Raw genomic sequence first — 14,583 nt, forward strand, 5'->3', positions numbered from 1 at the left:
GCAAAGCTAATTTGCATGTCCGATTTGTCCACCAAGCCCATCTTCTGGTTGTACTCCAGCACACACTCCGGTGTCACCTTGTTTTCCCCAGTGGCAGGATCAACTTTGTCGGTCACTTTCATCACAGGCCTGTGCACTGAGGTGAGGACATGCACATCTCTTTTGTCATGCCACTTTGCAGCCAGCAACTTGTCTGTGTGTAAAAACTGGACTTCATTTTTAATTTTTTTTTTCAACTGAGGCATTCTTTTCCTGTTTGCTCGCATGGTGCCACACACACCGGTGTCTTAGCTGTGCAGACACTCAAATAGCGCTGGGCTGTTATACCAGTTATCAGTGTAGACAATGTTGCCTTTGTCCAGGTAAGGTTTCATTAGACTGAGGACAACAGAGCTGGACACACCGAGCTCTGAGACATGAACAATATCGGTAGTGCCACCAGTATAAATAATAAAATTCAAAATATACCCGGTCTTCACATTGCAGATGATGAACAATTTGATGCCGAAGTGATGTCGCTTTGATGGAATGTACTGCTTGAATGAGAGTCTTCCCTTCCACAGCATAAGCGACTCTTCAATGCACACATCTTCGAAAGGGCAGAAAACTCGGGTAAATGTTTCTTGGAGGGCAGTTATTATTTTTCTGATTTTCCTTAGGGTGTCCGCGATCTCACCGGGGCTGTTATCAGAGAAATGAAGAGCCCTCACGAGAAGAAGGAAACGATCAAGAGAAAAGAGGGTAGAGAAGAAAGGAGTTGCCATAACAGGATCAGTGGACCAGTACTCTTTCAGGGATTTCTTTTTGATCAAGCCCATGAGCAGAACGATAGCCAAAAAGATGTACATTTCAGACATCATTGTGTCCACCCACTTACGCAGCTTTGAACTGACTCCCACCTGAGTTTCCCGGCAAACATATTCGTTTCGCCTGCAATATGTGACACAATCTCTTCGTCAAAAAACATTTTTGCTTGGGTCATTAGACAGAGAACACTCTTTGTTCAGATTAAACCTGAATTTCTTTGGCGAATTTCTTTCAGCTTAGTGCTGGCTCTTCGCTGAATGCCTGCCACTCGATGTTGAATATTTTTAAATATTAAATAATAGTTAAATATTCTTCACTGATATTTTCACTAACACCCGATTCAGTAGAAGAATTTAAATCGAAATCGTAATTCAATATAATAATTTTCTAATACTTCTTTCCCACATATCATTTATCGTTGTTTTCCAGACATTGTTGACATTTTGTGACTGGGTTTGTTGTGTGTAATTCCATAAATATCTGGTAGATGGTGAAACAGACCTCTACAAGGTGTTACAGACACCTAGTGCTATAATATCAGATTATCAGCAGTTTTGCAGACTAAGTAATTCAAGTTCAAAGTTCAAGTTCAAAGCTCAAAATTTGCAAAACGTACCGGTACGTTCGTACTCCCTGGGGACCATTAATTCAATGACATACTGGTACGTTCGTACTATTCAAAGGGTTAAAAGAGTTGAAAGAGAAAGCTAATGCTACTAGTGAGAGATCCAAAAAGGTACTCGTTTGGGGAACTACCGTATTTGTTAGTATTTTTCTTGTGCTTTCTTTGCATTTTGTTTAAAGTGTTTGATTTGTTATTTAAAAAATATATGGCTGTGGTCATTTTCAGCACTGTACCACTGTCTGTGTACTGCTTCCCTGATCTGACGTCACAGCTGCAGCCAACTCTGCCACAGGAACGTAAAATACTTCAGAAGTCATACAAGCTTTTCTCTTTTTATTCAACAAGGTAGTTTATTTATTTGTTTATAATTATGTATTCTGCTTAGAAAAACATATATACAAATACATATTTATAAATAAAATAATCTCTTCACTCCATTATTTTCGGTAATAAGGAGCATAAACCTCAGCTGATAAATTTAGTTCCTGAAACATGATCTGCTTATATCCTTCTTTCTTGATAGTTATAAATGATGTAAAAACATATATACAGTGCCTTGAAAAAGTATTCAGACCCCTGGCCAATTCTCTCATATTACTGAATTACAAAAGGTATATTGAAATTTTGTTCTGTTCGATATTTTATTTTAAAACACTTAAACCAATTATTAATTAAATCAATTATTGTAAGTTGACATTGGTTTTATGTTGGGAAATATTTTTAAGAAAAATAAGAAAACTGAAATATCTTGCTTGCATAAGTATTCAACCCCACACATTAATATTTGGTAGAGCCACCTTTCACTGCAATAACAGCTTTAAGTCTTTTGGGGTAAGTATGTACCATCTTTGCACACAGTGTCGGAGTGATTTTGGCCCGTTCTTCTTGGCAGATTTGCTCCAGGTTGTTCAGGTTGGGATTGGGATTGAGATCAGGACTTTGACTGGGCCACTGTAGGACATTCACCTTTTTGTTCTTGAGCCACTCCAATGTTGCTTTGGCCTTGTGGTTGGGATCATTGTCCTGCTGAAAGGTGAATTTCCTCCCAAGCTTCAGTTTTTTAGCGGACTGAAGCAGATTCTCTTGCAGTATTTTCATGTATTTTGCTCCATCCATTCTTCCTTCAGTTGTAACAAGATGCCCAGCCAATGCTGTTGAGAAGCATCCCCACAGCATGATGCTGCCACCACCATACTTCACTGTAGGGATGGTGTGTCTTGAGGCATGGGCAGTGTTAGGTTTGCGCCACACATAGCGCTTGGAGTTTTGGCCAAAAAGCTCTATCTTGGTCTGAACTGACCACAAAACCTTTTCCCACATCGCAGCTGGGTCACTCTCATGCTTTCTGGCAAACTCCAGAGAAGCTTTCAGATGGTACTTTTTGAGTAACGGCTTCTTTCTTGCCACCCTCCCATACAGGCCAGTGTTATGCAGAGCTCTTGATATTGTTGACTGGTGCACCATTACTCCACTCCCAGCCTCTGAGCTCTGTAGCTCCTTCAAAGTGATTGTTGGCCTCTCTGTGGCTTCTCTCACAAGTCTCCTTCTTGTTTGAGCGCTGAGTTTTGAGGGACAGCCTTTTCTTGGCAGTGCCTTGGTGGTGTGATGCAGCTTCCACTTCCTGATTATTGATCCAACTGTGCTCACTGGGATATCCAAACACTTGGATATTATTTTGTACTCTTTCTCTAATCTATGCATTTGTATTACTTTATCTCTAACGTCTGTAGAATGTTCTTTGGTCTTCATTTTCCTTCAGATTCACAGCCTTACCAATGATCCTTCAACAGTGGGGTTTTTATCCAGAAAATGTGACAGCAACTTTAATGGTTCACAGGTGGAGGCCAATGGTAAGGTATTTGTTCCTTGTTAGGGCAATTTCTTTCATCGGTACAAACTGGGAGCTACCATAGCACAGGGGTTGAATACTTATGCAAGCAAGATATTTCAGTTTTTTATTTTTCTTAAAAATATTTCCCAACATAAAACCAATGTCACCCTACAATAACAAATTCTGAGTTTCAGTGTTTAAAAATAAAATACCAAACAGAACGAAATTTCAACGTACCATATATATATATATATACACACACACAGCTCTGGAAAAAATTAAGAGACCACTGCAAAATGATCAGTTTCTCTGGTTTTACTATTTATAGATATATGTTTGGGTAAAATGAACATTTTTGTTTTATTCTATAAACTACTGACAACATTTCTCCCAAATTCCAAATAAAAATATTGTCATTTAGAGCATTTATTTGCAGAAAATGACAACTGGTCAAAATAACAAAAAAGACGCAGTGTTGTCAGACCTCGAATAATGCAAAGAAAATAAGTTCATATTCATTTTTGAACAACACAATACTAATGTTTTAACTTAGGAAGAGTTCAGAAATCAATATTTGATAGAATAACCCTGATGTTCAAGCACAGCTTTCATGCGTCTTGGCATGCTCTCCACCAGTCTTTCACATTGATGTTGGGTGGCTTTATGCCACTCCTGGCACAAAAATTCAAGCAGCTCGGCTTTGTTTGATGGCTTGTGACCATGCATCTTCCTCTTGATCACATTCCAGAGGTTTTCAATGGGGTTCAGGTCTGGAGATTGGGCTGGCCATGACAGGGTCTTGATCTGGTGGTCCTCCATCCACACCTTGATTGACCTGGCTGTGTGGCATGGAGCATTGTCCTGCTGGAAAAACCAATCCTCAGAGTTGGGGAACATTGTCAGAGCAGAAGGAAGCAAGTTTTCTTCCAGGACAACCTTGTACTTGGCTTGATTCATGCCAAAGCTGCCTGATTCCAGCCTTGCTGAACCACCCCTAGATCATCACCGATCCTCCACCACATTTCACAGTGGGTGCGAGACACTGTGGCTTGTAGGCCTTTCCAGGTCTCCATCTAACCATTAGATGACCAGGTGTTGGGCAAAGCTGAAAATTGGACTCATCTGGGGGTGCTTCAACAAGGCTGGAATCGGGCAGATTTGTCTTTGTGAAGGACGCATGAATCAAGCCAAGTACAAGGTTGTCCTGGAAGAAAACTTGCTTCCTTCTGCTCTGACAATGTTCCCCAAATCTGAGGATTGGTTTTTCCAGCAGGACAATGGAAGGAAGGAAGATGGATGGTCACAAGCCATCAAACAAAGCCGAGCTGCTTGAATTTTTGTGCCAGGAGTGGCATAAAGTCACCCAACATCAATGTGAAAGACTGGTGGAGAGCATGCCAAGACGCATGAAAGCTGTGCTTGAACATCAGGGTTATTCCATCAAATATTGATTTCTGAACTCTTCCTAAGTTAAAACATTAGTATTGTGTTGTTCAAAAATGAATATGAACTTATGCCAGTAGTTTGTAGAATAAAACAAAAATGTTCATTTTACCCAAACATATATCTGTAAATAGTAAAACCAGAGAAACTGATAATTTTGCAGTGGTCTCTTAATTTTTTCCAGAGCTGTATGTATGTATATATATATATATATATATATATATATATATATATATATATATATATATATATATATATATATATATATATATATATTAAAACACATGAGACAGAATAAATGTTTTAATATAACTATAAGTCCAATGCATCAGATTTTCAGTGTTTCCCCAGTTTTGTCTTAGCTGTAAAACAAGTTCCTGTGTCATTTTTTTACTCTGCTTGCTGCTGTGAAATGTCTCCGCCCTTTAACCCTTTGTGGTCCTATGCCAAACTAGGTCTGACATTACAATTTTCCCTTTCCATCCACAGCTCTCTAGTCATTTTTTCACCGTAAAAAGCAGAGAAAACCTCTCAATGACTGAATGAAACTGACAGGAGCCACAGCAATACCCCTCTAGAGTGGACGCAAGATCAGAAGTAAAAAATAATATGGTGAAAAGCACCAAATGCGCAGGAGTTTTAAAAAAAAAAAAAAAAAAAAAAAAATAAAAAGTTTATTTTTAAAAATTTCCCTGTGATTCTTTTGACAAAAAATGACAGTTACCTATACTGGCAGGCTGAGTTTCACACGAAAGTAAAGCAAAATGTGTTTATGTATTAGTAACATTTGTCTGTTGGATTTTGTCATATTTATTTTGTTCACTGCTTTGGAAACCACTGGCAAGCGATCAGAAAGCAGACTTAACCCTAGCCTGGCAGTCTGAGTGACAAAGCCGGCTACAAATGAAAAACTCAAAGCAAGAGCAGTGATTTTTTAAAACCAGCTCCCTCTGCATCTGAGCAACGGATATAATATACCGGTAGGTATGTAATGTAACTTTTTTAGCTGTCGGCACAGGGGTATATTGAAATGCATATATATTTGTGTTTTCCACTTATTATACACACTTCGGTCTCTGTCTGCACAAATGAACGGATGTCTACTGTGTTTGCATGAGATACAAGCAAAATCCAGTTGGCATGTTTAAAGTGAATTGGGGAAAAAAAAAAAAAAAAAAAAAAGTTTTTGACAATGCAAACATTTGTGAACAAAAGTAAAATGAGCACATTGTATACCTTGTATTCTGTATCATTACTGAAACCAATATATTTAAAGTGGTAAAAAAAACATCCAAGCTAGGCAAAAATCTTTCTATAGATCCTAATGTAATAAAGAGCAAGTTGGAGAAGAGCTGGGATGGTCCTTTCTTGGTCGGTTTTTACTTCATAATGAACTCCTTCTAAACAAATTGTTTCTTTTATTGTTGTTTAAATATTCGATTAAAAGTACGATTAATCTAGATTAATTTATTTTTTATCACACGATTAATCAGGATTTTTTTTTTAATCGTTTGACAGCCCTACGAACAGCAAGAGGCAGGCAGAGACACTCACAAAGTAAAGTAAACAGGCAGCAGCAGCTCATACACACACAGCAATGAAATAACAGTGATTCAATAATGTAAATTGCCAAAAAAAAAAAGATAAACACCCCCCCCCCCCCCCCCCACCTCCACCACACACACACACACACACACCTACACCTACACCTACAAGTTCAACACAGAACACACAAAGTCCCAATTTTTGGTCTTGTTTGAATAGAGGCTACAATATATTGTATATTATATTAATTATAAGACCAACATTAGTGTGTGAAGTGAAACAAAGCACATTTTAACAGTTTTTTTAAGTGTAATATTGAAATTTATATAATTTGGGAAATGTTTTAAGGATATAATGAAATGTGATTATGATGTGAAAAGAAAGTTTGTTTAATTAAGACTCACATAAAAAAAAAAAAAAAAGCCTATGTTTATTTTGCAGCCGAAATCACTCATAGTGGGGAAAAAAAATGGTTGCAGCAATTTTAAAGAAAACTCGACACAGAAACGAAGCCCCAACCTCATTTACATATGCTGACATTTCACAGAAAATATTTCACCATTAGTAGTGTTGTAATGAAATTTTGCCATCAGCCGTTCAGGAATAATGTTACCATGAAGGTAACCTGTCCATAGTTTGTTATCAAGAATATACTCACGGCAGGAAGCTTTTTTTTTCTTATGGGTGCCGGGGAAAGGGGTATTTCTCTCTGCTTTTGGACAATCCATCTTCCTCCCTGATGATCATTCCTTTTACATGCTAATTATGCAGAGCTCCAGTGAATTTGTTCGTGGTGACACCTTCTGGACCCACTGGGACTACAGCTCATTATGTGGCAGTGTCCAGAAACATAAGATATTATTAGCTGTCATTAATCTGCCAAGGAAACACAGAGTGAGCAGCTTGCTTCACAGGAGCCTGAATAAAGAGTACAAAATGATGGTAACGACCAGCCTGACCTGTGAGGTCACAGGTCAACAGGGCTAAAAAGGGGGTTCAGCAGAGAATTCTGATGGATTACATTTTTTAGTAACTACATTAAAAATACAAAAAGAAAACTTGTCAGGTGTATTTTTTTATAAGCTACATTTTCTCTTATACTAAATAAAGAAACCAGCTGCACCGGTATTTAACTCATGTCTTGTATGTATATATTTATATTTGTATCCAGACACCCCTCCCCCTGTATCCTCAAAATCTTAATACATGGTCCTCAGTCCTGACATACAAAGCATACCCCATTGTTGTGATTAAGGTGTCATTTCCTTTATGGGATTATTTATTTTCACCTTTGTTGAAGTCTTACAATTGGAAAGGACATGGGCTGACTCAAGGTTTGGTCAAGTACTCTTGGGACAAAGCTGTTTGTAAAGTAAAATCTTCCTTAGCAAAAAGCATTCCTTTCTGGTCAATCAGATTTAGATTGAAGTTAATAATAAAATGTAAATATCAATGTAGGATAATAAGGTAATGTATATTTAGGGAAATATAAATAAATATACTGCCTGTGTTGCACAGATAATTACTGTAGTAATGTGGAGTGCACACTTTAATGATTAGTAGTTGTTCTTTATTTCGTTCTCTGATAATACTGTAAATATTGTCCTTGTGTTCCATGTACAAACTAACAATGATATTTTGTATGGCTTAATTTTATTCATTCAATTCAAAACCTGTTTTTGTCTACAACACGTTTACTGAATACTCTTTTATATAACTCTTGACTAAAAGCTTTGTGGATTGGTCCAATGAAGATAAACTGATGTTCACCTTGGATTAAAGCTTATCGTGTTCTATTACCTGTAAAAAATAAAATGTCATAGTAGGGTATTGTGTTAATATTGTCTGTACACTTATCACTTGTATAGGAAAGTTATTGATGAGAAACATATGTATGTGTTTATGTATGCATATACATTATGTATATCATCCTAATGGAAAACCAGCGTGACCCCTAATTAACATCCAAGACCTCTGCAAGCTGACCTGACAATAGGTCAACTAGCTTTAACCAGAGCAGATCTGATCTTTATCATTTGATACTCTGAATCAAGCTGCTGACTTTATTAGTGTAGTTAATGACAGTTGGTATGATATCCATCTAAGAGGTAGCATGGCTCCAGCCAACACAAAGGTTTTGAATTCAACCTCGTTTGCATCTCCACCAAGCATCATTAAAAATGATTAAAATCAGGGATCTGTGGACAATGTGGCTTCACTATCAACTGCCCTGAATTAGTCAAGATAGACCTCTGCAAAAGTTGTGAAACATGCTATCAACTTAGTCTAGGGTGCTGATTTTTAGACATAGCAGCACAGATATAAGTAAAAATTCTTGAATTACATGTTGTCATTGGTGAAGTTAGACATGGATCAACTGAGTTCTGCCTACGTTCAAAGCAAGCTGGCTTGGGTAGCATGTGTGCCACATTGAGCAACAACAAATGGAAAGAGCAACTCCACATAACCTTATCATTACCTGTGTCCTGACCAGTTAATAAGCTACCCTTACCCTTACAACTAGGGTACCAATAGGGAGCGCCTGGATAGTTGAACTGTGGCACAAAGGATTTCTTAATAGAGTAGTGGTTGCCTGAGAGAGAGGTAAAAACAAACTGAAGTATTACAACATCTAGGTTGTAATATGTGTGTGATGTAGTCCAGGGGTGCCGGAGTTGGGGATGTCAGGAGGGCTTTGCCCCCTCACTTTGACAAAAGAAACATGTGCACAGTGGAAAAAAGGCACTTGTGTAGTTACTGTTATACTCTGCATATACATTTACTTGGTGAGATGTTTGTCGAAATAAAATTCTCAAAATAATATTTTCATTTATTCCTGAAAACCATTGCAAACCCCCACCCCTGGCTACACCCTTAACCCTGAACTTTGGCCCTCCAACTTTTAGAAAGGCTCCGGGACTGTTGCTTTAGTATAATAAGTATCTTATTTCTGGGCATACTTTCACCATCAACAGGGGTAACACAATTTCCATCTTCATGTTACCCTGTTGTCAACTGCCCATGCAACTAACAGTGACCCTTCCACAGAGAAGAAAATTAAAAACCTTTAGCATACAAATATATTAACCTGAAAATCCCTAACTCAAGCTACTGCAACACAATGGATTTGGAACATATGTTGCTCTGTGTAGGATCACTCTGTTATTAATGGGTACTGCAGTGAGTTATCAGTATCAATTGCTATGTAAAAAAATATTTACATGTTACCGTTCAACCATAAGATGATATCATTATAGATGCATCTGCTTTTCCACTTCCCCTTAGTAATGAACCATTATATTGCCTTTATTGTCAATACATTTCCATGGGTGCTGATTAGGTAGAGCCTGGATGCTGTCTCTCAATCTTGCACATAGCAAATAACTCTATGCAGAGCAGAGGTATATTTTGGAGAACATCCAACGTAATAAAAAACAGATGAGAGGGATGTTTCTAATGTGTATTTTATGATGCTGGGGGGCTGAAGTGGCTACATTTGTGTATTTAGTGACTAAGTAGAAACAGCTATGACTGGGGCTCACAGTTCCTTTTAAATTCAAGTCATTTTAATTGAGAAATTGTTCTTTTTTGTTTCTAGTGGTTGTTTTAAGAAAGGAAATTATATTTAAAGTCAAGCAACTGAAGCAAAAACAGAAATAGTGTATTGCATGCCATCTAAATCAATACTTATCAAACATGCAGAGAAGAAGAAAAAACAATGCTGTGTATCAATAATTAAGAGTTTTAAAAAATGTAAGCATGCAAAAAGGTGAAATTAAGACATGTCAAATGCACAGTTTTAAAAAGTGAGAAAATTGGGCATTTTCAGTATTACTGTCTTCACTTTATTTTTCTTACCATGTTTGCTTTATCCCAGGAGCAAGGTTCCTTTGGTACAAAGTTCATTACATACTACTGATTATACAATATTGTTTTTTCCTTATTAAAGACGTGTCAAAAGTTCTACCTGCAAAAAAAAAAAAAAAAGTTTTGCCAGAAGTAATTAGTAATTATTTATATTTCTATGAATCAGGAGTTTCCAAACTTTCTCGCAGAAGGCAACCTGAATGAGAAACTTAATGAATCACCCTTTTAATGTATATTAGAAATTACTGTTAGCAGCATTGGAAATGAAGAATTGAATGTGTGTTACAGCTGAAGTTAAGTTAGCAAATGTTTAAAATACAGCAACTCCAAAAGCCTAATCCCCTATTGGGAATTACTATTATATCACGATATATATATATATATATATATATATATATATATATATATATATATATATATATATATATATATAATTGAAGAGGGACCATCAGTAGAGCAGTCTTTGAGCGACATGTCCTCTATTTGGGGTAGTCTAAAATTATAACACTCTTCTAGAGCTTGAAATGTTTAAATGCCTTCCTGCAACAGTACTACAGACAACAGAGGTGTCTCTTCTCAGAGTTCACGATATTTTACTTCTGGTTGAGTAAAAAGATCCTGTTAGAACACGTTTCATTCATACAGTGCACAAAAAGGCAATGGAGAGTCAACAGACTTGGGTTATTCTTAGTGTAATGTATGTTTCAAGCTTTTCTTGGTCATATAAAGTTCCTTTCTAATGAAACGTTTTTATCAATAAAACGCAATAAAACTGATACTTTGAATGCATATGTTATAGTACCACTTTGCTTTAAATTACAATATTGTTTAATGCAGCAAAATGTAGTTGCAAAAATATAACCTCTTGTCCAAAAATAATACATAATACTGGTGGTTAATAAGCTGGTGTATTAGGCAATTTTAAAGATTTTTATTATTAGGCTTTCAAGCTAGAATGGCCAGGGAAGCATATTGTTTTGTAAATATTTTTTTTTATTATTATTAGACTTCCAAGCTGGCTTGGGAAGCATATTGTTATTGTAAAGATTTTTTATTTATTTATTTAGGCATCCACGCCAGAATGGGTAGGAAGCTTCTTCTTCTTCTTCTTCTTCTTCTTCTTCTTCTTCTTCTTCTTCTTCTTCTTCTCGTGTAGATTACAGTTCAGATGCAAAAAAAATTGCACTCCTGCGTCAACCAAGATGGCAGCCTGACTCATTTTTTGGAACAACCTTTCAAAATCTTCTTGGGAACCAGTGAACCAATTGATCTGAAACTTTACGCATGTCATCAACAACAAAACTCACTTCAAGTTTGCGAAGCTGTTGCTGTAATAAATTTTAGTATCAAAATGGCGCCACCAAATTCGCCAAAATGTGCCGAAACATAAAACTGCTTCTGTTTTCAAACTGTTTAAACCAACTAACTCCTAATTTGGTCATCGTGGGGACAATGGAATTTAAATATGGCAAATTGGTGTTGTTTCGTAAAACTAAATGGTCAGAAATAGTAAGATCTAGGATTAAGACATTCTCAACAGCTAAACTAGATTGCAGTTATACAATTCAAGATTTCTTCAATAAATCTGATCAATATAATTATTTCCCAAACAGCAAAGTCTAGTCAGTACTTTAAGAACTCTAAATGGTGCTAAGATAAGGGTTAAATAGAATAATTTAGCAAACAAACACCTGATCGTCAGATTTGAATATAAAATGGAAAATGTTTGTATGACACTGCGGTTTTCAAATTCAGAAAAAAAAATCATAGAATTTATTCCATATCCTTGCTTGCTTTGTAGAAAACAAATGTTGTACTGGCTCATCTGGAATGAAACGGGTTAAATAAAGATCGCTTTCTGAGAACCCAGTAGTTGAAAACAACAGCACAGGAACCAAAGACTCATTAGAAGGTTTAGGCGCTCCTATTTTCTTATAGAAACACTTGATCTCCTGTTGTTTCACAGAGGCCTTTGAATGAAATGGACTACATATACTAATGAGTAAAGTTCCTCTATAAAGTGTATATAGTACAACTCCCTGCAAATTGAGTTTCCTTTTGTGCCAACTGAGTGTGGTTTGTATGAGCTGCGGGGAGTGCCTTTGAACTGAAGCTTGTGAGCATGGACAAAGGTCACCCTCTGCTTTTTGTGTGGGATGAAGGAGGGCAGATGCACAGTCCGCAGCTGCAGACTTCATAATTTGTTATCCAACTCTGCTAGTAAAGCTGTATAACTGCTTCCATAGGGTGAACATACAAATATATAAACTATCATTTTAGTGTATGCATTTGACAAACCCTTAATTGATAATAAATTATGTTTTTCAATTAATTACATTAAACCTCTTGTTGGCTCTCTATATATTTGAGCTGCTACCAGTCAAAGTGAACACTAACGTGTTTATAGCATTTTTTTGTTTGTTTGTTTTGTTTTTACATTAAGAAACAGGATTTAATAATATTGCCTAGTTATAAACTGTTTAGTACATATACTGTAATATGCTTTAAAGAAACAAGTTATGTGCCTATTTAGAATCTGCTGCACCACAATGACATATCCCTTGTGAAAATAGCTGACAGAAAATAAGTGTGAGCAATCAGAAAATGATTTAAAACACTCAATAGTGATACCTTTAGAATTACTAAAAGAAAAATGTAAATTTGTAGACAAGCACTTAGGATTGTTCTAATGTACAATTTTTTAGTATCTCTAAATACGCTTGTAGTGGGTTCCATGGAAAATGTCCCTTGGTACCATGGTAAACTTTCAGTACCTCAAGGCAAGTCACAATAAACCACGGTTATTGTGCAGAGTAGCCTAGAGTATAAAACCGAAACTTTCTTTTTCCAGAAGAGTACAATAGAGAACTTTCAGGAATTGAATTGCCTGCATATCGTTGTTCCTTAACAAGATGATTTATGCTTTAGGTTTGCTTCTCTCTGTGCATTAACAAATTGATAGGATGCGGATGTAACCCCAGTTCCCCAAAGACAAGTCGACCAAGAGCCAATACTTGGGATATAACTAACACAGATCAAGTATTCACTAACCATTTTATGTCAGAGCTGGAGGCTAGAACAGGTAGGCTCGCAACGTGAGGGAATCCAGCCGGAGACCCAAGAAGACCGTACTCTGCACCGTTATTAATTGGCTTTTGGCCTCGTTGAGGGTGAGAACCAGTCTCTCCAGGTGGTCTGGCACTATCGCCGTGTGGCCCATTGCTCTTCCTTTTCTCCATAATAGAAAAATAAAAGATTTAAACAAACACAAAACTACACAAAACAAAAAGGCAAATTAGTATTGTGCCAGTGTTAAAGTCAGCACGCTTAGCAATTGTTATATTTCTCAGTTATTTAATTTACCTGCTCGCTCCCATTCTGTACTCCTAGACACTCTCTCCATGAGTGCAGAAAGCCATAGTCTGTACAAGTTTAATAAAGATGTGTGTCAGCTAGTTAAATAATCAGTAGCTGATCAGTCACGCATCCTCACAGGGTTTTTAAAATATAAACAATAACCTGGCGGATGGCGTATTGGTCGACCTGGCCAAACAATACACAATAATACAAATAAAAATATAAACAAGGGTGTCCGACAAGTAACAAAAACATATTTTGAGATCCAAAAGGATGAAAACATACTAGAATATGTGAGCCTCACTTATAATGAGTTCATACACTCACTTCAAGATGAGCTTCAGTCTCCAACGCAGCTGCTTCTCTTACTTCCTTAGTGTCTTTTGAAACTCCGCCTATCATCACAGCTTGTGGTCAGTCCTCTAGATTCTAGTGAGATGGCACTTTCGATGCAGAAATTCACAATAAACGAACACGTGCAATTTATTTTTTATAAGCGAACAATTAATTTAATTTAATTAAATTTTGGACTATATTACACTGTGGATGTATACACAATAAAAAGTTTCTGGTTTTGTCTTAATTTAAAAGTGTTTTCATTATTTTAATTATTTTTCTTCCCACAAATGACAGGTAGCCGTGTTAAAAGTGCCTCAGGCCTTTTCACCACCCAAGGCGTGATATATATCATGGGAACTGCACGGCCCGTTGTGGTTTATTCGCACACATGCTACATTCTTACATACACACTGTATGGTACAATTATAATATTACAATATGTTCCAGGAATATAGCCTTATCAAGATGAAATACAGAATACTGAAATGTATACTCTATTAATTTACTTCATCCTTCACGATATGATTTTAAATGCATCAGTTAAACAATACAAGCAGAACATTATTTTTAAAAATGAAGCAAGAGTGTGGCATCTAATGTTGTGAAGTATACAACAAGACATTATCTTTGGAAGCCAACTAGGCAAGCAAGTTAAGTTATCAAAGCTAACAACACACTGAAGAACATGCACAATTTAAATTCATTAGGTAATGATGTGGTTTAGAGTATTATCTGAGTTATCACAAAGTGTTTACAAATAATAAAAGAA

General features: G+C 36.5%; 1 protein-coding gene across 1 annotated transcript; it reads right to left on the reverse strand.

The window, feature by feature from the left end:
• Positions 1 to 287: 287 nt before the first annotated feature.
• On the reverse strand, positions 288 to 13,357 carry LOC121313935 (piggyBac transposable element-derived protein 4-like). Its single transcript, XM_041246710.1, has 2 exons — positions 13,170 to 13,357; positions 288 to 930 (listed from the first exon to the last, which is right to left on the reverse strand). The coding sequence occupies exons 1-2, from the start codon at positions 13,355 to 13,357 to the stop codon at positions 288 to 290; spliced, it is 831 nt and encodes a 276-aa protein (XP_041102644.1).
• Positions 13,358 to 14,583: the final 1,226 nt, after the last annotated feature.

This window comes from Polyodon spathula, chromosome 4 (assembly GCF_017654505.1).
Source record: "Polyodon spathula isolate WHYD16114869_AA chromosome 4, ASM1765450v1, whole genome shotgun sequence".
In the NCBI taxonomy this organism is placed as follows: Eukaryota; Metazoa; Chordata; class Actinopteri; order Acipenseriformes; family Polyodontidae; genus Polyodon; species Polyodon spathula.

Bases quoted from the DNA above. Each gene is read 5' to 3' on its own strand.
- LOC121313935 (XM_041246710.1), bottom strand. From the start codon at position 13,357: ATGGAGAAAAGGAAGAGCAATGGGCCACACGGCGATAGTGCCAGACCA. The intron at 931-13,169 runs GTTAGTGAATAC...CACATATTGCAG, and splicing joins TCCAGCTCTGACATAAAATG to GCGAAACGAATATGTTTGCC.